Source organism: Stigmatopora argus, chromosome 7 (assembly GCF_051989625.1).
Source record: "Stigmatopora argus isolate UIUO_Sarg chromosome 7, RoL_Sarg_1.0, whole genome shotgun sequence".
NCBI lineage: Eukaryota > Metazoa > Chordata > Actinopteri > Syngnathiformes > Syngnathidae > Stigmatopora > Stigmatopora argus.
This window is the reverse complement of record NC_135393.1, coordinates 12,076,414-12,096,642: the sequence shown is the minus strand read 5'-3', so window position 1 is coordinate 12,096,642 and position 20,229 is coordinate 12,076,414. Positions and strand designations below refer to the sequence as shown.

General features: G+C 32.2%; 1 protein-coding gene and 1 long non-coding RNA gene across 8 annotated transcripts; one reads left to right on the top strand and one right to left on the bottom strand.

Moving 5' to 3' along the window:
* Positions 1-2,520: 2,520 nt before the first annotated feature.
* LOC144077695 (uncharacterized) lies at positions 2,521-13,132 on the top strand. Of its 4 annotated transcripts, XM_077605611.1 has the most exons (7): positions 2,521-2,905; positions 7,232-7,309; positions 8,755-8,832; positions 11,328-11,405; positions 12,415-12,559; positions 12,622-12,702; positions 12,804-13,132. In XM_077605611.1, the coding sequence occupies exons 4-7, from the start codon at positions 11,367-11,369 to the stop codon at positions 12,854-12,856; spliced, it is 318 nt and encodes a 105-aa protein (XP_077461737.1). In that variant the 5' UTR covers positions 2,521-2,905; positions 7,232-7,309; positions 8,755-8,832; positions 11,328-11,366; the 3' UTR covers positions 12,857-13,132. The 4 variants fall into 4 exon arrangements, with proteins under 4 accessions (XP_077461737.1, XP_077461736.1, XP_077461735.1 ...); XM_077605610.1 differs by lacking the exon at positions 7,232-7,309; XM_077605609.1 differs by lacking the exon at positions 8,755-8,832 and having other exon boundaries at positions 2,524-2,905.
* LOC144077696 (uncharacterized) lies at positions 12,193-17,571 on the bottom strand. Of its 4 annotated transcripts, none has more exons than XR_013301072.1 (4): positions 17,324-17,571; positions 15,970-16,047; positions 13,773-14,625; positions 12,193-13,736 (listed from the first exon to the last, which is right to left on the bottom strand). It is a non-coding gene; the product is annotated as an uncharacterized LOC144077696 (long non-coding RNA). The 4 variants fall into 4 exon arrangements; XR_013301071.1 differs by having other exon boundaries at positions 12,242-14,063; positions 14,135-14,625; positions 17,324-17,570; XR_013301070.1 differs by having other exon boundaries at positions 12,242-14,395; positions 14,559-14,625; positions 17,324-17,566.
* Between the last annotated feature and the right edge of the window lie 2,658 nt (positions 17,572-20,229).

Genomic DNA, 20,229 nt, shown 5'->3' with positions numbered 1-20,229 from the left:
AACTGAACTTGGCAAAAATCATCGAATAATAACTGCAAGATCCCCCGGTTCAAATATATTTGATGTCAATCATTACCAACGGCAACCATTGGGTTGATCGTATTATGAGAAATTATCCAATATGACGATTTGAAGAACTTGAAATAATATGACAATGAGTAAAAGCAATCCCTCCTATAACAAAGGTTGACTTATAACAACAAACAAGAAAACAAAGACCAAATTAAAAGGTTTTCATCAGAAGTTGTGATGGTTCCCTGGTGGGCCATGAGATTTTGTTTATCTACTCATTTGAAAAATGAATGTGCTTTATAATGTGTCTCGTGCAACAACAACAGCTCACAAACAATTTTAATGGAGCACATATCAAAAATAATATACTTGTGAACATCAAAACCAATCTCTCAATGGGATTATAGCATGATGCTGACAATCCCAAAGGCTGGAATCACGATGGGAAGCCTAGCAACAGCTGGCGGAATGTGATATCTCTGCACAGGAGGTGAACATTGAAAGTATTACTGTGAATAGAGATGCGTGTAAACACATCTCTTTACAGGGAAGAAAAATGTGCTGTCAGCCCTTAGGATCAATAATGAAATAGAGGACATAATCTCGGATTATTAGTGCTAAATCTACACGGCACAAGACATCAAAAGGCATCAGCATATGAAAAGTTGTAGTGTATATATGCTTAAAATTAATATCCATTTAAAGCCACTGTGGACAATTACAGTCCTTATGTTTAGACTGACAGCAACTCAAATATTTACCCTTCAGAAAATGAAATTATGCTTTTTGCCTGAAATTGAGGCAAGCGAACAGTTACTTATGTATATTTGAATATGAAAGAAAAAAGATCCGGCTGCCCATTTGCCCCCAAGTCTATTTCTATTTCTTGACATTTCACAATTGTAAAAAGGGAAGGAGACATTTCAAACGGAACTCTCCTTGTTAAACCCAAATTTGAGGCAGATTAGTTGTTCTGCTTGAAAGAAGGAATAAACCAAAAGGAACATTCAAACTGCATTATACAACCAGAATGTTATATTTTAATCAGAAATAATCATGCAGACCTAAATGGCAGGTTTCATTTTTGTGTAAAACTGTTAGAAAAGCAAGCACTCACACACCAATCCTTTTGCCCAAGGACACAAGTGTGACTAAAGAAAAAAATAAAGATTAAAGTCTCACTATGACCTGGGGGGGTACTTTACTAAATGCGATAGATTGGACTTCACTGAGCTGAAACTCCTAGTCATTTTCTTTGTAAAGTACATCAAAAAGCGCAAAACACGGGTTTAATCCCATTTCAGTCTTGTTCAGATATAGTTACCGGAAGTGATGTAGCTGAAGATAGGCTTTTATCACGTGTTTAGTTGGATTGATGTGGCGGACGGCATTTTTTTTAAAAATGAAAATCAATTGTTTCATCAGAAAAACTGTTCCTACATGTTGTGTAGGAAATTGCTCCAACTGGAACACTGCTAAAAAATGACTATGTAAAGTAAGGCTTTTTGGAGAAAAAAATGACCATGTATAGTAAGGCTTTTTTTTTTAAAAATGACCATGTATATAGTAAGGCTTTTTTTAAATGACATGATTAGTAAGGCAAAATGACAAAAAAGACCATATATAGTTTGGCTTTGTTCTTAAAAAATGACCATGTATAGTAAGAGTGGGGCTTTTTTTTAAATGACCATGTATAGTAAGGCTTTTTTGCCTCAAAGAAATGACCTAGTAAGGCATTTTTATTCAAAAATAACCATGTATAGTATGGCACTTTTCTTAAAAAACAACCATGTATAGTAAGGCATTTTTCCTCAAAAATGACGATGTATAGTATGGCTTTTTTCTTAAAAAAATAACCATGTATAGTAATGCTGTTTTCCTAAAAAAAAAAAAAGACCATGTATAGTAAGGCAATTTTCTTTAAAAAATGACCATGTATAGTGAGGCTTTTTTCTTTTAAAAAAATGACCATGTATAGTCATTTTTGAAGAAAAATGCTTTACTATACATGGTCATTTTTTTTGGAAAAAGGCTGGGCTTCCTTGCTGAAGCTGCTGCCCCCGCGACCTGACTTCGGATAAGAACAAGAAGATGAGATGGGAGATGAGATAAGTCTTTCTATACATGATTTTTTTTTGAAAAAATAAGGCCTTACTATACATGGTCATTTTTTGAAATAATAAATGCCTTACTATACTATGTCGTGTAAGAAAAAAAAGCCTTACTATACTATGTTTTTTTAAAGAAAAAAGCCTTACTATACTATGTCATTTTAAAAAAAAAAAGCCTTACCATACTATGTCTTTTTTTAAAGAAAAAAGCCTTACTATACATGGTCATTTTTTAAGAAAAAAGCCATAGTATACATGGTCATTTTTGAAGAAAAAGCCTTACTACACATGGTCATTTTTTAAAGAAAAAGCCACACTATACATGGTCATTTTTTTAAATGAAAAATGCCTTACTATACATGGTTGTTTTTTTTAGGAAAACAGCCTTACTACACATGGTCAATTTTTGACGAAAAGGGCCTCACAATACAATGTAATGTAAGGCCTTTTCCGAAAAAGTGGTGTGTGTTGCAGGAGCCTAACACAGCCAAATCAAAAAAAGAAAAAAAAAGTCGAGGGCGTTCCCTGAATTGATGTCACATTGGTGACCTGGAAGTGAAACGGACCGGAAAAGACAATGAAAAAAGACGCTTTTCGTTGACCTGTATGCATTGTTTGGTTTGTAAACGTCTTTTCAGGTTTTTAATCGCATGATCTAAACGGCCTAATTTGGGTCAGCTCCAACCAAGACACGTTTGTTAAAGGACATGAACAGAAGTCCACCAAGAAGTTGTTGTTTTTTACGTTGGCTGATTTTTGTGTACTCGACGCATGCCGACAAGGTAAGAAATGCTCCCGTTTTCCACATGGCAAGTTTCTATAAAGATATCGTTCCACTTGCAGTCATAATATCTCCAAATCGAATTGCGTTTAGTGTTTTTTAATCGTTTCAAAGATCGCACAAGGACAGAAAAGACGGCTCAGTGATGACTTTTCCAATTCGAAATTCATTTATAGACCATTTGTCTTAAAACGAAAATCCTAATTGTGTGAAGACACTCTCCAGTAATATTGGTGATATCTGACGACTTGATTTATTTATTTTTTGGTGATGACCATGTATAGTACGGCTTTTACCCCCTTAAAAATCGACCATGTATAGTAAGGCGTTTTTCTTAAAAACGACCATGTTGTATAGTAAGGCTTTTTTGAATAAAAACGACCATGTATAGTAAGGCTTTTTTGAATAAAAACGACCATGTATAGTAAGGCTTTTTTGAATAAAAACGACCATGTACAGAAAGGCTTTTTTAAAATAAAAAAACGACCATGTATAGTAAGGCTTTTAAAAAAAAATAAAAAAACGACCATGAATAGTAAGGCTTCTTTTCTTAAAAAACAACATAGTATAGTAAGGCTTTTTTCTTTAAAAAACGACATAGTATAGTAAGGCTTTTTTCTTCAAAAAAATGACATAGTATAGTAAGGCGTTTTTTTCTTAAAAAACAACATAGTATAGTAAGGCTTTTTTCTTTAAAAAAAATGACATAGTATAGTAAGGCTTTTTTCTTCAAAAAATGACATAGTATAGTAAGGCTTTTTTTCTTAAAAAATGACATAGTATAGCAAGGCTTTTTAAAAAATAAATAAACGACATAGTATAGTAAGGCTTTTTTCTTTAAAAAACGACATAGTATCGTAAGGCTTTTTCTTTAAAAAACAACATAGTATAGTAGGGCTTTTTTTCTTAAAAAAATGACATAGTACAGTAAGGCTTTTTTCTTTAAAAAAAAACGACATACTATAGTAAGGCTTTTTTCTTTAAAAAAAACTAGTAAGGCTTTTTTTCATAAAAAACAACATAGTATAGTAAGGCTTTTTTCTTTAAAAAAAACTAGTAAGGCTTTTTTTCGTAAAAAACAACATAGTATAGTAAGGCTTTTTTTCGTAGAAAAATGACAATGTATAACAGGGCTTTATTTCTAAAAAACGACATAGTATAGTAAGGCTTTTTTCTTTAAAAAATGACCATGTATAATAAGGCTTTTATTTATTTAAAAAAATGACCATGTATAGTAAGGCTTTTATTTATAAAAATAAAAAATGACCATGTATAGTAAGGCTATTTTATTTTAAAATGACATGGTATAGTAAGGCTTTTTTTTCTTAAAAAACAAAATAGTATAGAATGGCTTTTTTCTTCAAAAACCACATAGTATAGTAAGGCTTTTTTTCTTAAAAAATGACATAGTATATTAAGGCTTTTTCCCTTTAAAAACGAGATTGTATAGTAAGGCTTTTTTGTTTAAAAAATGACCATGTATAGTAAGGCTTTTTTTTGCAAACTGCACACAGGTGAACCATCTGGGATTTTAAGCCAGGACCCCCACTGTGATGTCGACGTGGAAACCACTCAACCACTGCCCCCCTAAAGTAAGGCTTCTTTTTCTCATAAAAATTAGAAATGTGTATAGTAAGGCTTTTTTCTTAAAAAAACGACATAGTATAGTAAGGCTTTTTTTTTAAAAAAAACGACAGTATATTAAGGCTTTTTTTCTTAAAAAACGACATAGTATAGTAAGGCTTTTTTTCTTTAAAAACGACAGTAAGGCTTTTTTCTTAAAAAACGACATAGTATAGTAAGGCTTTTTTCTTTTCTTAAAAACGACATAGTATAGTTAGGCTTTTTTCGTTAAAAAAAAAACGACATAGTATAGTAAGGCTTTTTTCTTTAAAAAATGACATAGTATAGTAAGGCTTTTTTCTTTAAAAAATGACATAGTATAGTAAGGCTTTTTTCTTAAAAAACGACATAGTATAGTAGGGCTTTTTTCTTTAAAAAACGACATAGTATAGTAAGGCTTTTTTCTTTAAAAAACGACATAGTATAGTAAGGCTTTTTTCTTTAAAAAAACCGACATAGTATAGTAAGGCTTTTTTCTTCAAAAAATGACATAGTATAGTAATGCTTTTTTTCTTAAAAAACGACATAGTATAGTAAGGCTTTTTTCTTTAAAAAACGACATAGTATAGTAAGGCTTTTTTCTTCAAAAAATGACATAGTATAGTAAGGCTTTTTTTCTTAAAAAACGACATAGTATAGCAAGGCTTTTAAAAAAAATAAATAAACGACATAGTATAGTAAGGCTTTTTTCTTTAAAAAACGACATAGTATCGTAAGGCTTTTTCTTTAAAAAACAACATAGTATAGTAAAGCTTTTTTTCTTAAAAAACGACATAGTATAGTAAGGCTTTTTTCTTAAAGAAACGACATAGTATATTAAGGCTTTTTTCTTAAAAAACGACATAGTATAGTAGGGCTTTTTTTCTTAAAAAACGACATAGTATAGTAGGGTGACCATGTATAGTAAGGCTTTTATTTATAAAAATAAAAAATGACCATGTATAGTAAGGCTATTTTATTTAAAAATGACATGGTATAGTAAGGCTTTTTTTTCTTAAAAAACAAAATAGTATAGAATGGCTTTTTTCTTCAAAAACCACATAGTATAGTAAGGCTTTTTTTCTTTAAAAATGACATAGTATATTAAGGCTTTTTCCCTTTAAAAACGACATTGTATAGTAAGGCTTTTTTGTTAAAAAAATGACCATGTATAGTAAGGCTTTTTTTCGCAAACTGCACACAGGTGAACCATCTGGGATTTTAAGCCAGGACCCCCACTGTGATGTCGACGTGGAAACCACTCAACCACTGCCCCCCTAAAGTAAGGCTTCTTTTTCTCATAAAAATTAGAAATGTGTATAGTAAGGCTTTTTTCTTAAAAAAACGACATAGTATAGTAAGGCTTTTTTTTTAAAAAAAACGACAGTATATTAAGGCTTTTTTTCTTAAAAAACGACATAGTATAGTAAGGCTTTTTTTCTTTAAAAACGACAGTAAGGCTTTTTTCTTAAAAAACGACATAGTATAGTAAGGCTTTTTTCTTTTCTTAAAAACGACATAGTATAGTTAGGCTTTTTTCGTTAAAAAAAAACGACATAGTATAGTAAGGCTTTTTTCTTTAAAAAATGACATAGTATAGTAAGGCTTTTTTCTTTAAAAAATGACATAGTATAGTAAGGCTTTTTTCTTAAAAAACGACATAGTATAGTAGGGCTTTTTTCTTTAAAAAACGACATAGTATAGTAAGGCTTTTTTCTTTAAAAAACGACATAGTATAGTAAGGCTTTTTTCTTTAAAAAAACCGACATAGTATAGTAAGGCTTTTTTCTTCAAAAAATGACATAGTATAGTAATGCTTTTTTTCTTAAAAAACGACATAGTATAGTAAGGCTTTTTTCTTTAAAAAACGACATAGTATAGTAAGGCTTTTTTCTTCAAAAAATGACATAGTATAGTAAGGCTTTTTTTCTTAAAAAACGACATAGTATAGCAAGGCTTTTAAAAAAATAAATAAACGACATAGTATAGTAAGGCTTTTTTCTTTAAAAAACGACATAGTATCGTAAGGCTTTTTCTTTAAAAAACAACATAGTATAGTAAAGCTTTTTTTCTTAAAAAACGACATAGTATAGTAAGGCTTTTTTCTTAAAGAAACGACATAGTATATTAAGGCTTTTTTCTTAAAAAACGACATAGTATAGTAGGGCTTTTTTTCTTAAAAAACGACATAGTATAGTAGGGCTTTTTTTCTTAAAAAACGACATAGTATAGTAAGGCTTTTTTCTTTTAAAAAAAACGACATAGTATAGTAAGGCTTTTTTCTTTTAAAAAAAACGACATACTATAGTAAGGCTTTTTTCTTTAAAAAAAACTAGTAAGGCTTTTTTTCGTAAAAAACAACATAGAATAGTAAGGCTTTTTTCTTTAAAAAATGACCATGTATAATAAGGCTTTTATTTATAAAAAAAAAAATGACCATGTATAGTAAGGCTTTTATTTATAAAAATAAAAAATGACCATGTATAGTAAGGCTATTTTATTTAAAAATGACATGGTATAGTAAGGCTTTTTTTTCTTAAAAAACAAAATAGTATAGAATGGCTTTTTTCTTCAAAAACCACATAGTATAGTAAGGCTTTTTTTCTTTAAAAATGACATAGTATATTAAGGCTTTTTCCCTTTAAAAACGACATTGTATAGTAAGGCTTTTTTGTTAAAAAAATGACCATGTATAGTAAGGCTTTTTTTCGCAAACTGCACACAGGTGAACCATCTGGGATTTTAAGCCAGGACCCCCACTGTGATGTCGACGTGGAAACCACTCAACCACTGCCCCCCTAAAGTAAGGCTTCTTTTTCTCATAAAAATTAGAAATGTGTATAGTAAGGCTTTTTTCTTAAAAAAACGACATAGTATAGTAAGGCTTTTTTTTTAAAAAAAACGACAGTATATTAAGGCTTTTTTTCTCAAAAAACGACATAGTATAGTAAGGCTTTTTTTCTTTAAAAACGACAGTAAGGCTTTTTTCTTAAAAAACGACATAGTATAGTAAGGCTTTTTTCTTTTCTTAAAAACGACATAGTATAGTTAGGCTTTTTTCGTTAAAAAAAAAACGACATAGTATAGTAAGGCTTTTTTCTTTAAAAAATGACATAGTATAGTAAGGCTTTTTTCTTTAAAAAATGACATAGTATAGTAAGGCTTTTTTCTTTAAAAACGACATAGTATAGTAGGGCTTTTTTCTTTAAAAAACGACATAGTATAGTAAGGCTTTTTTCTTTAAAAAACGACATAGTATAGTAAGGCTTTTTTCTTTAAAAAAACCGACATAGTATAGTAAGGCTTTTTTCTTCAAAAAATGACATAGTATAGTAATGCTTTTTTTCTTAAAAAACGACATAGTATAGTAAGGCTTTTTTCTTTAAAAAACGACATAGTATAGTAAGGCTTTTTTCTTCAAAAAATGACATAGTATAGTAAGGCTTTTTTTCTTAAAAAACGACATAGTATAGCAAGGCTTTTAAAAAAATAAATAAACGACATAGTATAGTAAGGCTTTTTTCTTTAAAAAACGACATAGTATCGTAAGGCTTTTTCTTTAAAAAACAACATAGTATAGTAAAGCTTTTTTTCTTAAAAAACGACATAGTATAGTAAGGCTTTTTTCTTAAAGAAACGACATAGTATATTAAGGCTTTTTTCTTAAAAAACGACATAGTATAGTAGGGCTTTTTTTCTTAAAAAACGACATAGTATAGTAGGGCTTTTTTTCTTAAAAAACGACATAGTATAGTAAGGCTTTTTTCTTTTAAAAAAAACGACATAGTATAGTAAGGCTTTTTTCTTTTAAAAAAAACGACATACTATAGTAAGGCTTTTTTCTTTAAAAAAAACTAGTAAGGCTTTTTTTCGTAAAAAACAACATAGAATAGTAAGGCTTTTTTCTTTAAAAAATGACCATGTATAATAAGGCTTTTATTTATAAAAAAAAAAAATGACCATGTATAGTAAGGCTTTTATTTATAAAAATAAAAAATGACCATGTATAGTAAGGCTATTTTATTTAAAAATGACATGGTATAGTAAGGCTTTTTTTTCTTAAAAAACAAAATAGTATAGAATGGCTTTTTTCTTCAAAAACCACATAGTATAGTAAGGCTTTTTTTCTTTAAAAATGACATAGTATATTAAGGCTTTTTCCCTTTAAAAACGACATTGTATAGTAAGGCTTTTTTGTTAAAAAAATGACCATGTATAGTAAGGCTTTTTTTCGCAAACTGCACACAGGTGAACCATCTGGGATTTTAACCCAGGACCCCCACTGTGATGTCGACGTGGAAACCACTCAACCACTGCCCCCCTAAAGTAAGGCTTCTTTTTCTCATAAAAATTAGAAATGTGTATAGTAAGGCTTTTTTCTTAAAAAAACGACATAGTATAGTAAGGCTTTTTTTTCTTAAAAAAACGACAGTATATTAAGGCTTTTTTTCTTAAAAAACGACATAGTATAGTTAGGCTTTTTTCTTTAAAAAACGACATAGTATAGTAAGGCTTTTTTTCTTTAAAAACGACATAGTATAGTAAGGCTTTTTTCTTAAAAACGACATAGTATAGTTAGGCTTTTTTCGTTAAAAAAACGACATAGTATAGTAAGGCTTTTTTCTTTAAAAAACGACATAGTATAGTAAGGCTTGTTTCTTAAAAAACGACATAGTATAGTAAGGCTTTTTTTCATTTCTTAAAAACGACATAGTATAGTTAGGCTTTTTTCGTTAAAAAAACGACATAGTATAGTAAGGCTTTTTTCTTTAAAAAAACGACATAGTATAGTAAGGCTTTTTTCTTAAAAAACGACATAGTATAGTAAGGCTTTTTTCTTAAAAAAACGACATAGTATAGTAGGGCTTTTTTCTTAAAAACGACATAGTATAGTAAGGCTTTTTTTCTTAAAAAACGACATAGTATAGCAAGGCTTTTTAAAAAATAAATAAACGACAGTATAGTAAGGCTTTTTTCTTTAAAAAACGACATAGTATCGTAAGGCTTTTTCTTTAAAAAACAACATAGTATAGTAAAGCTTTTTTCCTTAAAAAACGAGATAGTATAGTAAGGCTTTTTTTCTTTAAAAACGACATAGTATAGTAAGGCTTTTTTTCTTTTCTTAAAAACGACATAGTATAGTTAGGCTTTTTTCGTTAAAAAAACGACATAGTATAGTAAGGCTTTTTTCTTTAAAAAACGACATAGTATAGTAAGGCTTTTTTCTTAAAAAACGACATAGTATAGTAGGGCTTTTTTTTTAAAAAACGACATAGTATATAGTAAGGCTTTTTTTTTAAAAAACGACATAGTATAGTAAGGCTTTTTTCTTTAAAAAAAACCGACATACTATAGTAGGGCTTTTTTCTTTTAAAAAAAAAACTAGTAAGGCTTTTTTCGTAAAAAAATGACAATGTATAACAAGGCTTTATTTCTAAAAAAAAAAAAAACGACATAGTATAGTAAGGCTTTTTTCTTAAAAAACGACATGTATAGTAAGGCTTTTATTTATATAAAAAAATTACCATGTATAGTAAGGCTTTTATTTATAAAAAAAAACATTACCATGTATAGTAAGGCTTTTATTTATAAAAATAAAAAACGACCATGTATAGTAAGGCTATTTTATTTAAAAATGACATGGTATAGTAAGGCTTTTTTTTTCTTAAAAAACGAAATAGTATAGAATGGCTTTTTTTCTTAAAAAACGACATAGTATAGTAAGGCTTTTTTCTTTAAAAAAACGACATAGTATAGTAAGGCTTTTTTCTTAAAAAACGACATAGTATAGTAAGGCTTTTTTCTTAAAAAAACGACATAGTATAGTAGGGCTTTTTTCTTAAAAACGACATAGTATAGTAAGGCTTTTTTTCTTAAAAAACGACATAGTATAGCAAGGCTTTTTAAAAAATAAATAAACGACAGTATAGTAAGGCTTTTTTCTTTAAAAAACGACATAGTATCGTAAGGCTTTTTCTTTAAAAAACAACATAGTATAGTAAAGCTTTTTTCCTTAAAAAACGAGATAGTATAGTAAGGCTTTTTTTCTTTAAAAACGACATAGTATAGTAAGGCTTTTTTTCTTTTCTTAAAAACGACATAGTATAGTTAGGCTTTTTTCGTTAAAAAAACGACATAGTATAGTAAGGCTTTTTTCTTTAAAAAACGACATAGTATAGTAAGGCTTTTTTCTTAAAAAACGACATAGTATAGTAGGGCTTTTTTTTTAAAAAACGACATAGTATATAGTAAGGCTTTTTTCTTTAAAAAACGACATAGTATAGTAAGGCTTTTTTCTTTAAAAAAAACCGACATACTATAGTAGGGCTTTTTTCTTTTAAAAAAAAAACTAGTAAGGCTTTTTTCGTAAAAAAATGACAATGTATAACAAGGCTTTATTTCTAAAAAAAAAAAACGACATAGTATAGTAAGGCTTTTTTCTTAAAAAACGACATGTATAGTAAGGCTTTTATTTATATAAAAAAATTACCATGTATAGTAAGGCTTTTATTTATAAAAAAAAACATTACCATGTATAGTAAGGCTTTTATTTATAAAAATAAAAAACGACCATGTATAGTAAGGCTATTTTATTTAAAAATGACATGGTATAGTAAGGCTTTTTTTTTCTTAAAAAACGAAATAGTATAGAATGGCTTTTTTTCTTAAAAAACGACATAGTATAGTAAGGCTTTTTTTCTTGAAAAATGACATAGTATATTAAGGCTTTTTTTCCCTTTAAAAATGACATGGTATAGTAAGGCTTTTTTGTTAAAAATGACCATGTATAGTAAGGCTTTTTTTTCGCAAACTGCACACAGGTGAACCATCTGGGATTTTAACCCAGGACCCCCACTGTGATGTCGATGTGGAAACCACTCAACCACTGCCCCCCTAAAGTAAGGCTTCTTTTTCTCATAAAAATTAGAAATGTGTATAGTAAGGCTTTTTTCTTCAAAAAAACGACATAGTATAGTAAGGCTTTTTTTCTTAAAAAAACGACAGTATAGTAAGGCTTTTTTCTTAAAAAACGACATAGTATAGTTAGGCTTTTTTCTTTAAAAAAACGACATAGTATAGTAAGGCTTTTTTCTTTAAAAAAACAACATAGTATAGTAAGGCTTTTTTCCTTAAAAAAGACATAGTATAGTAAGGATTTTTTTCTTTAAAAACGACATAGTATAGTAAGGCTTTTTTTCTTTAAAAAACGACATAGTATAGTAAGGCTTTTTTCTTTAAAAAAAACGACATAGTATAGCAAGGCTTTTTTTAAAAAAAACTACATAGTATAGTAAGGCTTTTTTCTTCAAAAACGACATAGTATATAGTGAGGCTTTTTCTTTAAAAAACGACATAGTATAGTAAGGCTATTTTCTTTTAAAAAAAAAACGACATAGAATAGTAAGGCTTTTTTTCTTAAGAAACGACATAGTATAGTAAGGCTTATTTCTTAAAAAACGACCATGTATAGTAGTGTTTTTCTTAAAAAAATGACCATTTATTGTAAGGCTTTTTTTCTTTAAAAAATGATCATGTATAGTAAGGCTTTTATTTATTTGAAAAAATGACCATGTATAGTAAGGCTTTTATTTATTTAAAAAAATGACCATGTATAGTAAGGCTTTTATTTATTAAAAAAAATGACCATGTATAGTAAGGCTTTTATTTATAAAAAAAATGACCATGTATAGTAAGGCTATTTTATTTAAAAATACAAAAAACGCATTGTGAGGCATTTGAGCAATAATAGTCATATTTGACTTTATTGTATACATAATGAATGAATCTTGGCTTCTGGCTCATCCTCACAAGGCTCGTGTATGTCCAAGATATTTGTTGAATGTAAGCTACAGCATGGAGGAAATGTTCCCCACAAGTTACCTAACGCCTTGCCTTGTTTGTTGACAGACTTGTACCGGCGCACCCCGGATTGCGCCTTCATCCAGGAGTCTCCGGCGCCCCAGTGAGTGGAGGCTGACACGGTCATGCTTTTGGACGGCTCCCGCAGATGCAGGCGGACGACGCCGGAGGGCAAATCCTCACTGGTCTGCAGGTGCGATTGTCATCGTTGTCGACATCATCACTTTGGTCACGTGACCTCTATGTCATTCACAGCGTCCAGTCGGGAAGAGCTTGCTGACTGGCCGCAGGAGCAGTTGGGACAGATGCACGTCGCCACCGCCTTCGTCATGCCAGGTTGAAAACCGTGTTGCGACCGTAAAGATATTAGCGTCGTAGGACAAAAATGTTGACATCTTAGGCAGTGTTGAGAAATAATTGTCTTTGTGTCATGAAAGATGCATTGGACAATGTGGAAGAGGAGCGGGAGGAGAAGAACGGGTGCAGCTGACCGACCACTTAAGGCCTGCTTGCCTCACCCCGAGACAGCCGTGAGTTTGAGCTGTGTCCCCGTCATTCGGTAGACGTGGATGTGGACGAGGGCGACTGGCAGAACAACGCTACCATGCAGTTCTTCGACAGCCGGCGATTGTGGTGGGAATGCCAACCAATAAAAGTGTTTGGGTGGCTTACTTAAAATCCTAGCTAATAGACAGTGTCTTTTGTTTTTTTAGGCCAATTCTTTTAACTCATTTTGATGTAATATTTCTTTTTTAAAGTTTTTTTAGTCTTATGTCGCAGAGAGTACGTCCGCGGGATGCGAACCAGGAATCACTCCATGGTAGGTATATACTCTACTGTGTGTGCTAAAGGGCCCTCCCAAGTATTTTATCTAATTGTGCAAGCCACCTCCCTCACTCAGCATGGTCGTAATTTGGCTAAGTGTTTTAATTTTTTAGGCTAATTATTTTAACAAATTTTGATGTAATGATTAAATGTAAAATTTATTTTTTAGGTTTTTTTAGTAAAAGGTAATTTATCTTATGTCGCAGGTGTCTCTCCCGCCGAAGGCGGGAGAGGCACCAAGAGTACGTCTGCGGGACGCGAACCAGCTTCCACTCGGTGGTAGGCGCATACTCTACTGTGTGCGCCAAGGGGCCCACCCACACACCCACTAAACTTCGACCGGCCAAGTATTTTCGGTAAGAGGGAACTCGACTCATTTGACTAAGTGTGCAAGCCACCTCCCTCACTCAGCATGGTCGTAATTTGGCTAAGTGTTTTGATTTTTTAAGCTAATTATTTTAACAAATTTGGATGTAATGATGAAATGTAAAATTTATTTTTTAGGTTTTTTTAGTAAAAGGTAATTTATCTTATGTCGCAGGTGCCTCTCCCGCCGAAGGCGGGAGAGGCACCAAGAGTACGTCTCCGGGGCGCGAACCAGCTTCCACTCGGTGGTAGGCGCATACTCTACTGTGTGCGCCAAGGGGCCCACCCACACACCCACTAAACTTCGACCGGCCAAGTATTTAAGACGAGGGCGCTCGACGAATTTGACTAAGTGTATAAGCCACCTCCCTAAAAAGAACATGTCCTGCCCACTCGGTTTTTATTTGACCTGAAAAGTGACAAGTTAGAGGAGGCGGGGAACCCAACCCATTACCTTTTGTATGGTAAGTTGGTGCTCTACTATTGAGGCCACGTATCCGTTTGAGCTGAAGAGTAAAAAATTGAAGGATATGGGAATCAATCCACGCAACTTTTGTATGCTAAGTGGGCACTATACCTCATTTTTGGGTCAAAATGAAGAAATCCTGCGTGCGGTGGATAGGGGAGCCAGTTTGATAGAGACCAAGAAAATGCCTGAATTTGAAAAAAAGTGACGATTCTGTGCAAATAAAAAGGCTTGTCTGAAATGTCTTGGCTGAAATTTAGTGAAAGAAGTCTTTTTTGTATTCATGTGTCCTCGCTCTCCACGCTTTGGGAAACCTTTTCGTTGGAAGACTGTCCATCCCACAAGTCATCCATTTTTGCCTTTGTCACTCATCTGAAAAAATAAAAGTTGACAGCAAAGTATCTCTTGTTCTATTATGTGACCTTGACTTTGATTTATAAGGAAAAAAAAAATTCATTCGAAAAAAGTTTTTTGTAAGGGGATGTGGCTATGCACACGCACTAGGATTGCTGCAACAAGGCGAGACATCACATACCGAGCCTACGAAGGCGACCGGTCGGGGCGGCACTTCATCCGCAAGCTGGTCCCAAACCTACTCCATCCTGTCAGAGAGACCACAAGAAAAAAGCCTTACTATACATGGTCATTTTTTAAAGAACAAATCCTTACTATACATGGTCGTTTAAAAAAAAAAGCCTTACTATACTATGTCGTTTTTTTATAAATAAAGCCTTGTTATACATTATGTAATTTTTTTTAAGAAAAAAAGCCTTACTATACTATGTCGTTTTTGAAGAAAAAAAAGCCTTACTATACTATGTCGTTTTTTAAAGAAAAAAGCCTTACTATACTATGCCGTTTATGAAAATAAGCATTACTATACATGGTCATTTTTTAAAGAACAAAGCCTTACTATACATGGCCGTTTTTTTAAGAAAAAGCATTACTATATATGGCCGTTTTTTTAAGAAAAAGCCTTACTATACTATATTATGTCGTTTTTTTTTAAGAAAAAAGCCTTACTATACTATGTAGGTTTTTTTTATAAATAAAGCCTTGTTGTACATTGTATAATTTTTTTACGGAAAAAAAGCCTTACTATACTATGTCGTTCTTTAAGAAAAAAAAGCCTTACTATACTATGCAGTTTTTTTTAAATAAATAAAGCCTTGTTATACATTGTATAATTTTTTTACGGAAAAAAGCCTTACTATATAATGTCGTTTTTAAGAAAAAAAGCCCTACTATACTATGTCGTTTTTTAAGAAAAAAGCCTTACTATACTATGTCGTTTTTTAAGAAAAAAGCCTTACTATACTATGTCGTTTTAAGAAAAAAGCCTTACTATACGATGTCGTTTTTTTAGAAATAAAGCCTTGTTATACATTGTCATTTTTTTATGAAAAAAGCCTTACTAGTTTTTTTTTTTTAAGAAAAAAGCCCTACTATAGTATGTCGGGTTTTTTTAAAGAAAAAAGCCTTACTATACTATGTCGTTTTTTTAACGAAAAAAGCCTAACTATACTATGTCGTTTTTAAGAAAAGAAAAAAAGCGTTACTATACTATGTCGTTTTTTAAGAAAAAAAGCCTTACTATACTATGTCGTTTTTAAAGAAAAAAAGCCTTACTATACTATGTCGTTTTTTAAAGAAAAAAGCCTAACTATACTATGTCGTTTTTTAAGAAAAAAAGCCTTACTATACTGTCGTTTTTTAAGAAAAAAAGCCTTACTATACTATGTCGTTTTTAAAGAAAAAAAGCCTTACTATACTATGTCGTTTTTTAAAGAAAAAAGCCTAACTATACTATGTCGTTTTTTAAGAAAAAAAGCCTTACTATACTGTCGTTTTTTAAGAAAAAAAAGCCTTACTATACTATGTCGTTTTTTTAAGAAAAAAGCCTTACTATACACATTTCTAATTTTTATGAGAAAAAGAAGCCTTACTTTAGGGGGGCAGTGGTTGAGTGGTTTCCACGTCGACATCACAGTGGGGGTCCTGGGTTAAAATCCCAGATGGTTCACCTGTGTGCAGTTTGCAAAAAAAAAGCCTTACTATACATGGTCATTTTTTATTTTTATAAATAAAAGCCTTACTATACATGGTCATTTTTTTTATAAATAAAAGCCTTATTATACATAGTCATTTTTTAAAGAAAAAAGCCTTACTATACTATGTCGTTTTTTAGAAATAAAGCCCTGTTATACATTGTCATTTTTTTACGAAAAAAAGCCTTACTATAGTATGTCGTTTTTTTTAAAAGAAAAAAGCCTTACTACACTATGTTGTTTATTTATTTTTTAAAAAGCCTTGCTATACTATGTCGTTTTTTAAGAAAAAAAGCCTTACTATACTATGTCGTTTTAAGAAAAAAGCCTTACTATACTATGTCGTTTTTTAAAGAAAAAAGCCTTACTATACTATGTCGTTTTTTTAAGAAAAAAAGCCTTACTATACTATGTCATTTTTTGAAGAAAAAAGCCTTACTATACTATGTCGTTTTTTAAAGAAAAAAGCCTTACTATACTATGTCGTTTTTTAAGAAAAAAAGCATTACTATACTATGTCATTTTTTGAAGAAAAAAGCCTTACTATACTATGTCGTTTAAAAAAAAAAAGCCTTACTATACTATGTCGTTTTTTAAAGAAAAAAAGCCTTACTATACTATGTTGTTTTTTTAAAGAAAAAGCCTTACGATACTATGTCGTTTTTTAAAGAAAAAAGCCTTACTATACTATGTTGTTTTATAAGAAAAGAAGCCTTACTATTCATGGTCATTTTTTTATTTTTTTAAAAAGCCTTACTATACATGGTCGTTTTTTTATTTTAAAAAAGCCTTTCTGTACATGGTCGTTTTTATTCAAAAAAGCCTTACTATACATGGTCGTTTTTATTCAAAAAAGCCTTACTATACATGGTCGTTTTTATTCAAAAAAGCCTTACTATACATGGTCGTTTTTAAGAAAAACGCCTTACTATACATGGTCGATTTTTAAGGGGGGAAAAGCCGTACTATACATGGTCATCACCAAAAAATAAATAAATAAATCAAGTCGTCAGATATCACCAATATTACTGGAGAGTGTCTTCACACAATTAGGATTTTCGTTTTAAGACAAATGGTCTATAAATGAATTTCGAATTGGAAAAGTCATCACTGAGCCGTCTTTTCTGTCCTTGTGCGATCTTTGAAACGATTAAAAAACACTAAACGCAATTCGATTTGGAGATATTATGACTGCAATTGGAACGATATCTTTATAGAAACTTGCCATGTAGAAAACGGGAGCATTTCTTACCTTGTCGGCATGCGTCGAGTACACAAAAATCAGCCAACGTAAAAAACAACAACTTCTTGGTGGACTTCTGTTCATGTCCTTTAACAAACGTGTCTTGGTTGGAGCTGACCCAAATTAGGCCGTTTAGATCATGCGATTAAAAACCTGAAAAGACGTTTACAAACAAAACAATGCATACAGGTTAACGAAAAGCGTCTTTTTTCATTGTCTTTTCCGGTCCGTTTCACCTCCGGGTCACCAATGTGACGTCAATTCAGGGAACGCCCTCGACTTTTTTTTTCTTTTTTTGATTTGGTTTAGTAAGGCATTTTTCATTTAAAAACATGACCATGTATAGTGTGGCTTTCCTTTAAAAAATCAAGTTCCAATGAAGTTTAAAACAACATTCAAACCGAAACAACAAGACTCCAAACTTTATGCAGCTATTTATAAAATCAAATAATTAGTAAAGTAACCACAGTAGTTTACTTTTAAGTTAAGTCCACCACCACTGTTTGATAGTCTAAAAGAAGTAATTAAATTATTGATTCATGAGGTGTTTTAAGGATTTAATCTTTTTCTTGCAAATCTCCAATCTCATGAAAATTCATGGCTAAATTGCCTCAATTCTTTTTAACTCTGCCTTCTTAGAAAGCAGCATTGAAATAAATTATGCAAATGATTTCTTTCACTAAGGACTTTACATAACTACAGTGTTACCTCTACTTACAAAATTAAGTAACCACAAAAGTGGTTTCATAACTTTAAGTAGAGACATATTTAACATGTAAAGGCCCAAATCCGTTCCAAGGTTACCCAATACTACCCCGGAAATGCTTTAAAAATTAACAAAAAGTATAACAACTTTGTAGGAAATATTTTCATATGTTGTATGCGTGAGTTTTAAAAAATAATTCTGCGATGTATTGCGATATCACGTTATACAATTCTCGTATCAATTCAAAATATGGCTAAAACGATCTATTACTTGTCCCCGTGACCCACGTGAGGATAAGCGTTACATAAAATGAGTAAACGTGCTAACTAAGTCACCACCATGGATGAACATAGTATATATATTTAGTTTTTTTGTTTGTTTAGGTTTTTTGATAGTTGATGGATCGTCTTATCGCATGCACAGAACAGATACATGTTTCGGAAGAACAAATCAATTCCACAGATGATCGAGAACAAAAAGGAAGGAGCTCTACTCTTCGATGCCTATACATCGCCTTCTCTGTCCTCATTCTTGCCCTCAATTCCCAAAGCAATCTCAAGCCAGTGATTCTATTAAAACAACACAGCCTCATGCAAATTGCTACTGTCAAGCCTCTTGGTTTTATTTCTTGTCTTGAAAACAGCTCGATGCTTTAATGGAGACTGCAACGTGCAAACTTTGCACCATCAGGTAAGATCAATGGTATCAATAAAACAAATCTGATAACGCGTGTTGCCCCACATCCATGTAAAATGAGTAAAAGGTGACAGTGAATGGATGAACACTTACATAATTGAGTGTGTGCAAACAAAGCATGTAATTACAGCCAAGGGCAACAAATCCAAGCGCACCCTATGCAGCTTTCCAGTCGACAACGTTTTGCTGCCGCGAATTAATTGTCCTAATTGCAGGTGGCAGCATACGTGATTGTTTGCTATTGCATCTAGCAAGTGTTAATGACCCGCCACACATGCCAAGTTAGTTTCTAATCATCCATGACCATGAACCTTGAAACTGACTTTAAAATGTAGCCTTACATGGTTTTTGTCTGTTCAACTGAAAACCTTTTAGAGCAGTATGCCTCATTTACCAGCTGACATTTTGTCATCTTGGCGACATTCAATAACTTCCCCATCTCATTTGTTATTGCAGTGGCGGGCCGTGGATTTCATTCAGCTTGGTCCAAATGTGTGGAGTTTGCATGTTCTCCCGAGGCCTGCGTGGGTTTTCTTCGGATGCTCCGGTTTCCTCCCACATTCCAAAGGTATGCATGGTAGGCTGATTGGACACTCTAAATTGCCCCTAGGTATGATTGTGAGCGTGAGTGGTTGCGTGTCTCCTTGTGCCCTGCGATTGGCTGGCCACCAATTCAGGGTGCCCCCCGCCTCTGGCCCGAAGTCAGCTGGGATAGTCTCCAGCACCCCCCATGACCCTAGTGAGGATAAAGCGGTTCAGAAAATGAATGAATGAAGAAGGAAGGCATGCATGTGTGTATGAATGCATGCTTGAATGAATGCATGTGTGAATGAATGAATGCATGCATTCATTAATACGTGCGCGCATCAATGCATGCATTAATGTATGCATTGATGTATGCATGTATGAATGTATGCATAAATGCACACACGCATGCATGCATTAATGCTTGAAGTATAGCATCCCTCTGAGTATAGAGGTGTATTAGAGTCTCATTGTAGTTTACACACTGTTTTACAGCATCAAGACCACAAAAATCACAACTGTTCTACGTCATCTTCAAAACGCGCGTCAGCCTCACAGCTCTTGGGTCCTGGGTTCAAATCCAGGTCTCGTCCACCTGTGTGGAGTTTGCATGATCTCCCCGGGCCTGTGTGGGTTTCCTCCAAGTACTCCGGTTTCCTCCCACATGCCAAAAACATGCATGGTAGACAGATAGACAGCTGGGATTGGTTCCAGCACCCCCCGCAAACCTAATGAGGATAAAGCAGTTCAGAAAATGAGATGAGATGAGACATCTGGAAGCAGCGCAACCGGGGGGAACATTATCTCTTGTTGGTAGATGGATAGAGATAGATGGATGGATAGTTGATGCCAAATGCAGATTCAAAATTCTGCCAGTCCAGTGAAACTTCTAACATCCAAGGTACAGTTTAAAATTTTCCCATCTCAGCAGGAATTTTGTGAGTGACGAACTTGTCTTGAATATCAATTCCGAGATCAAATTTTGGAT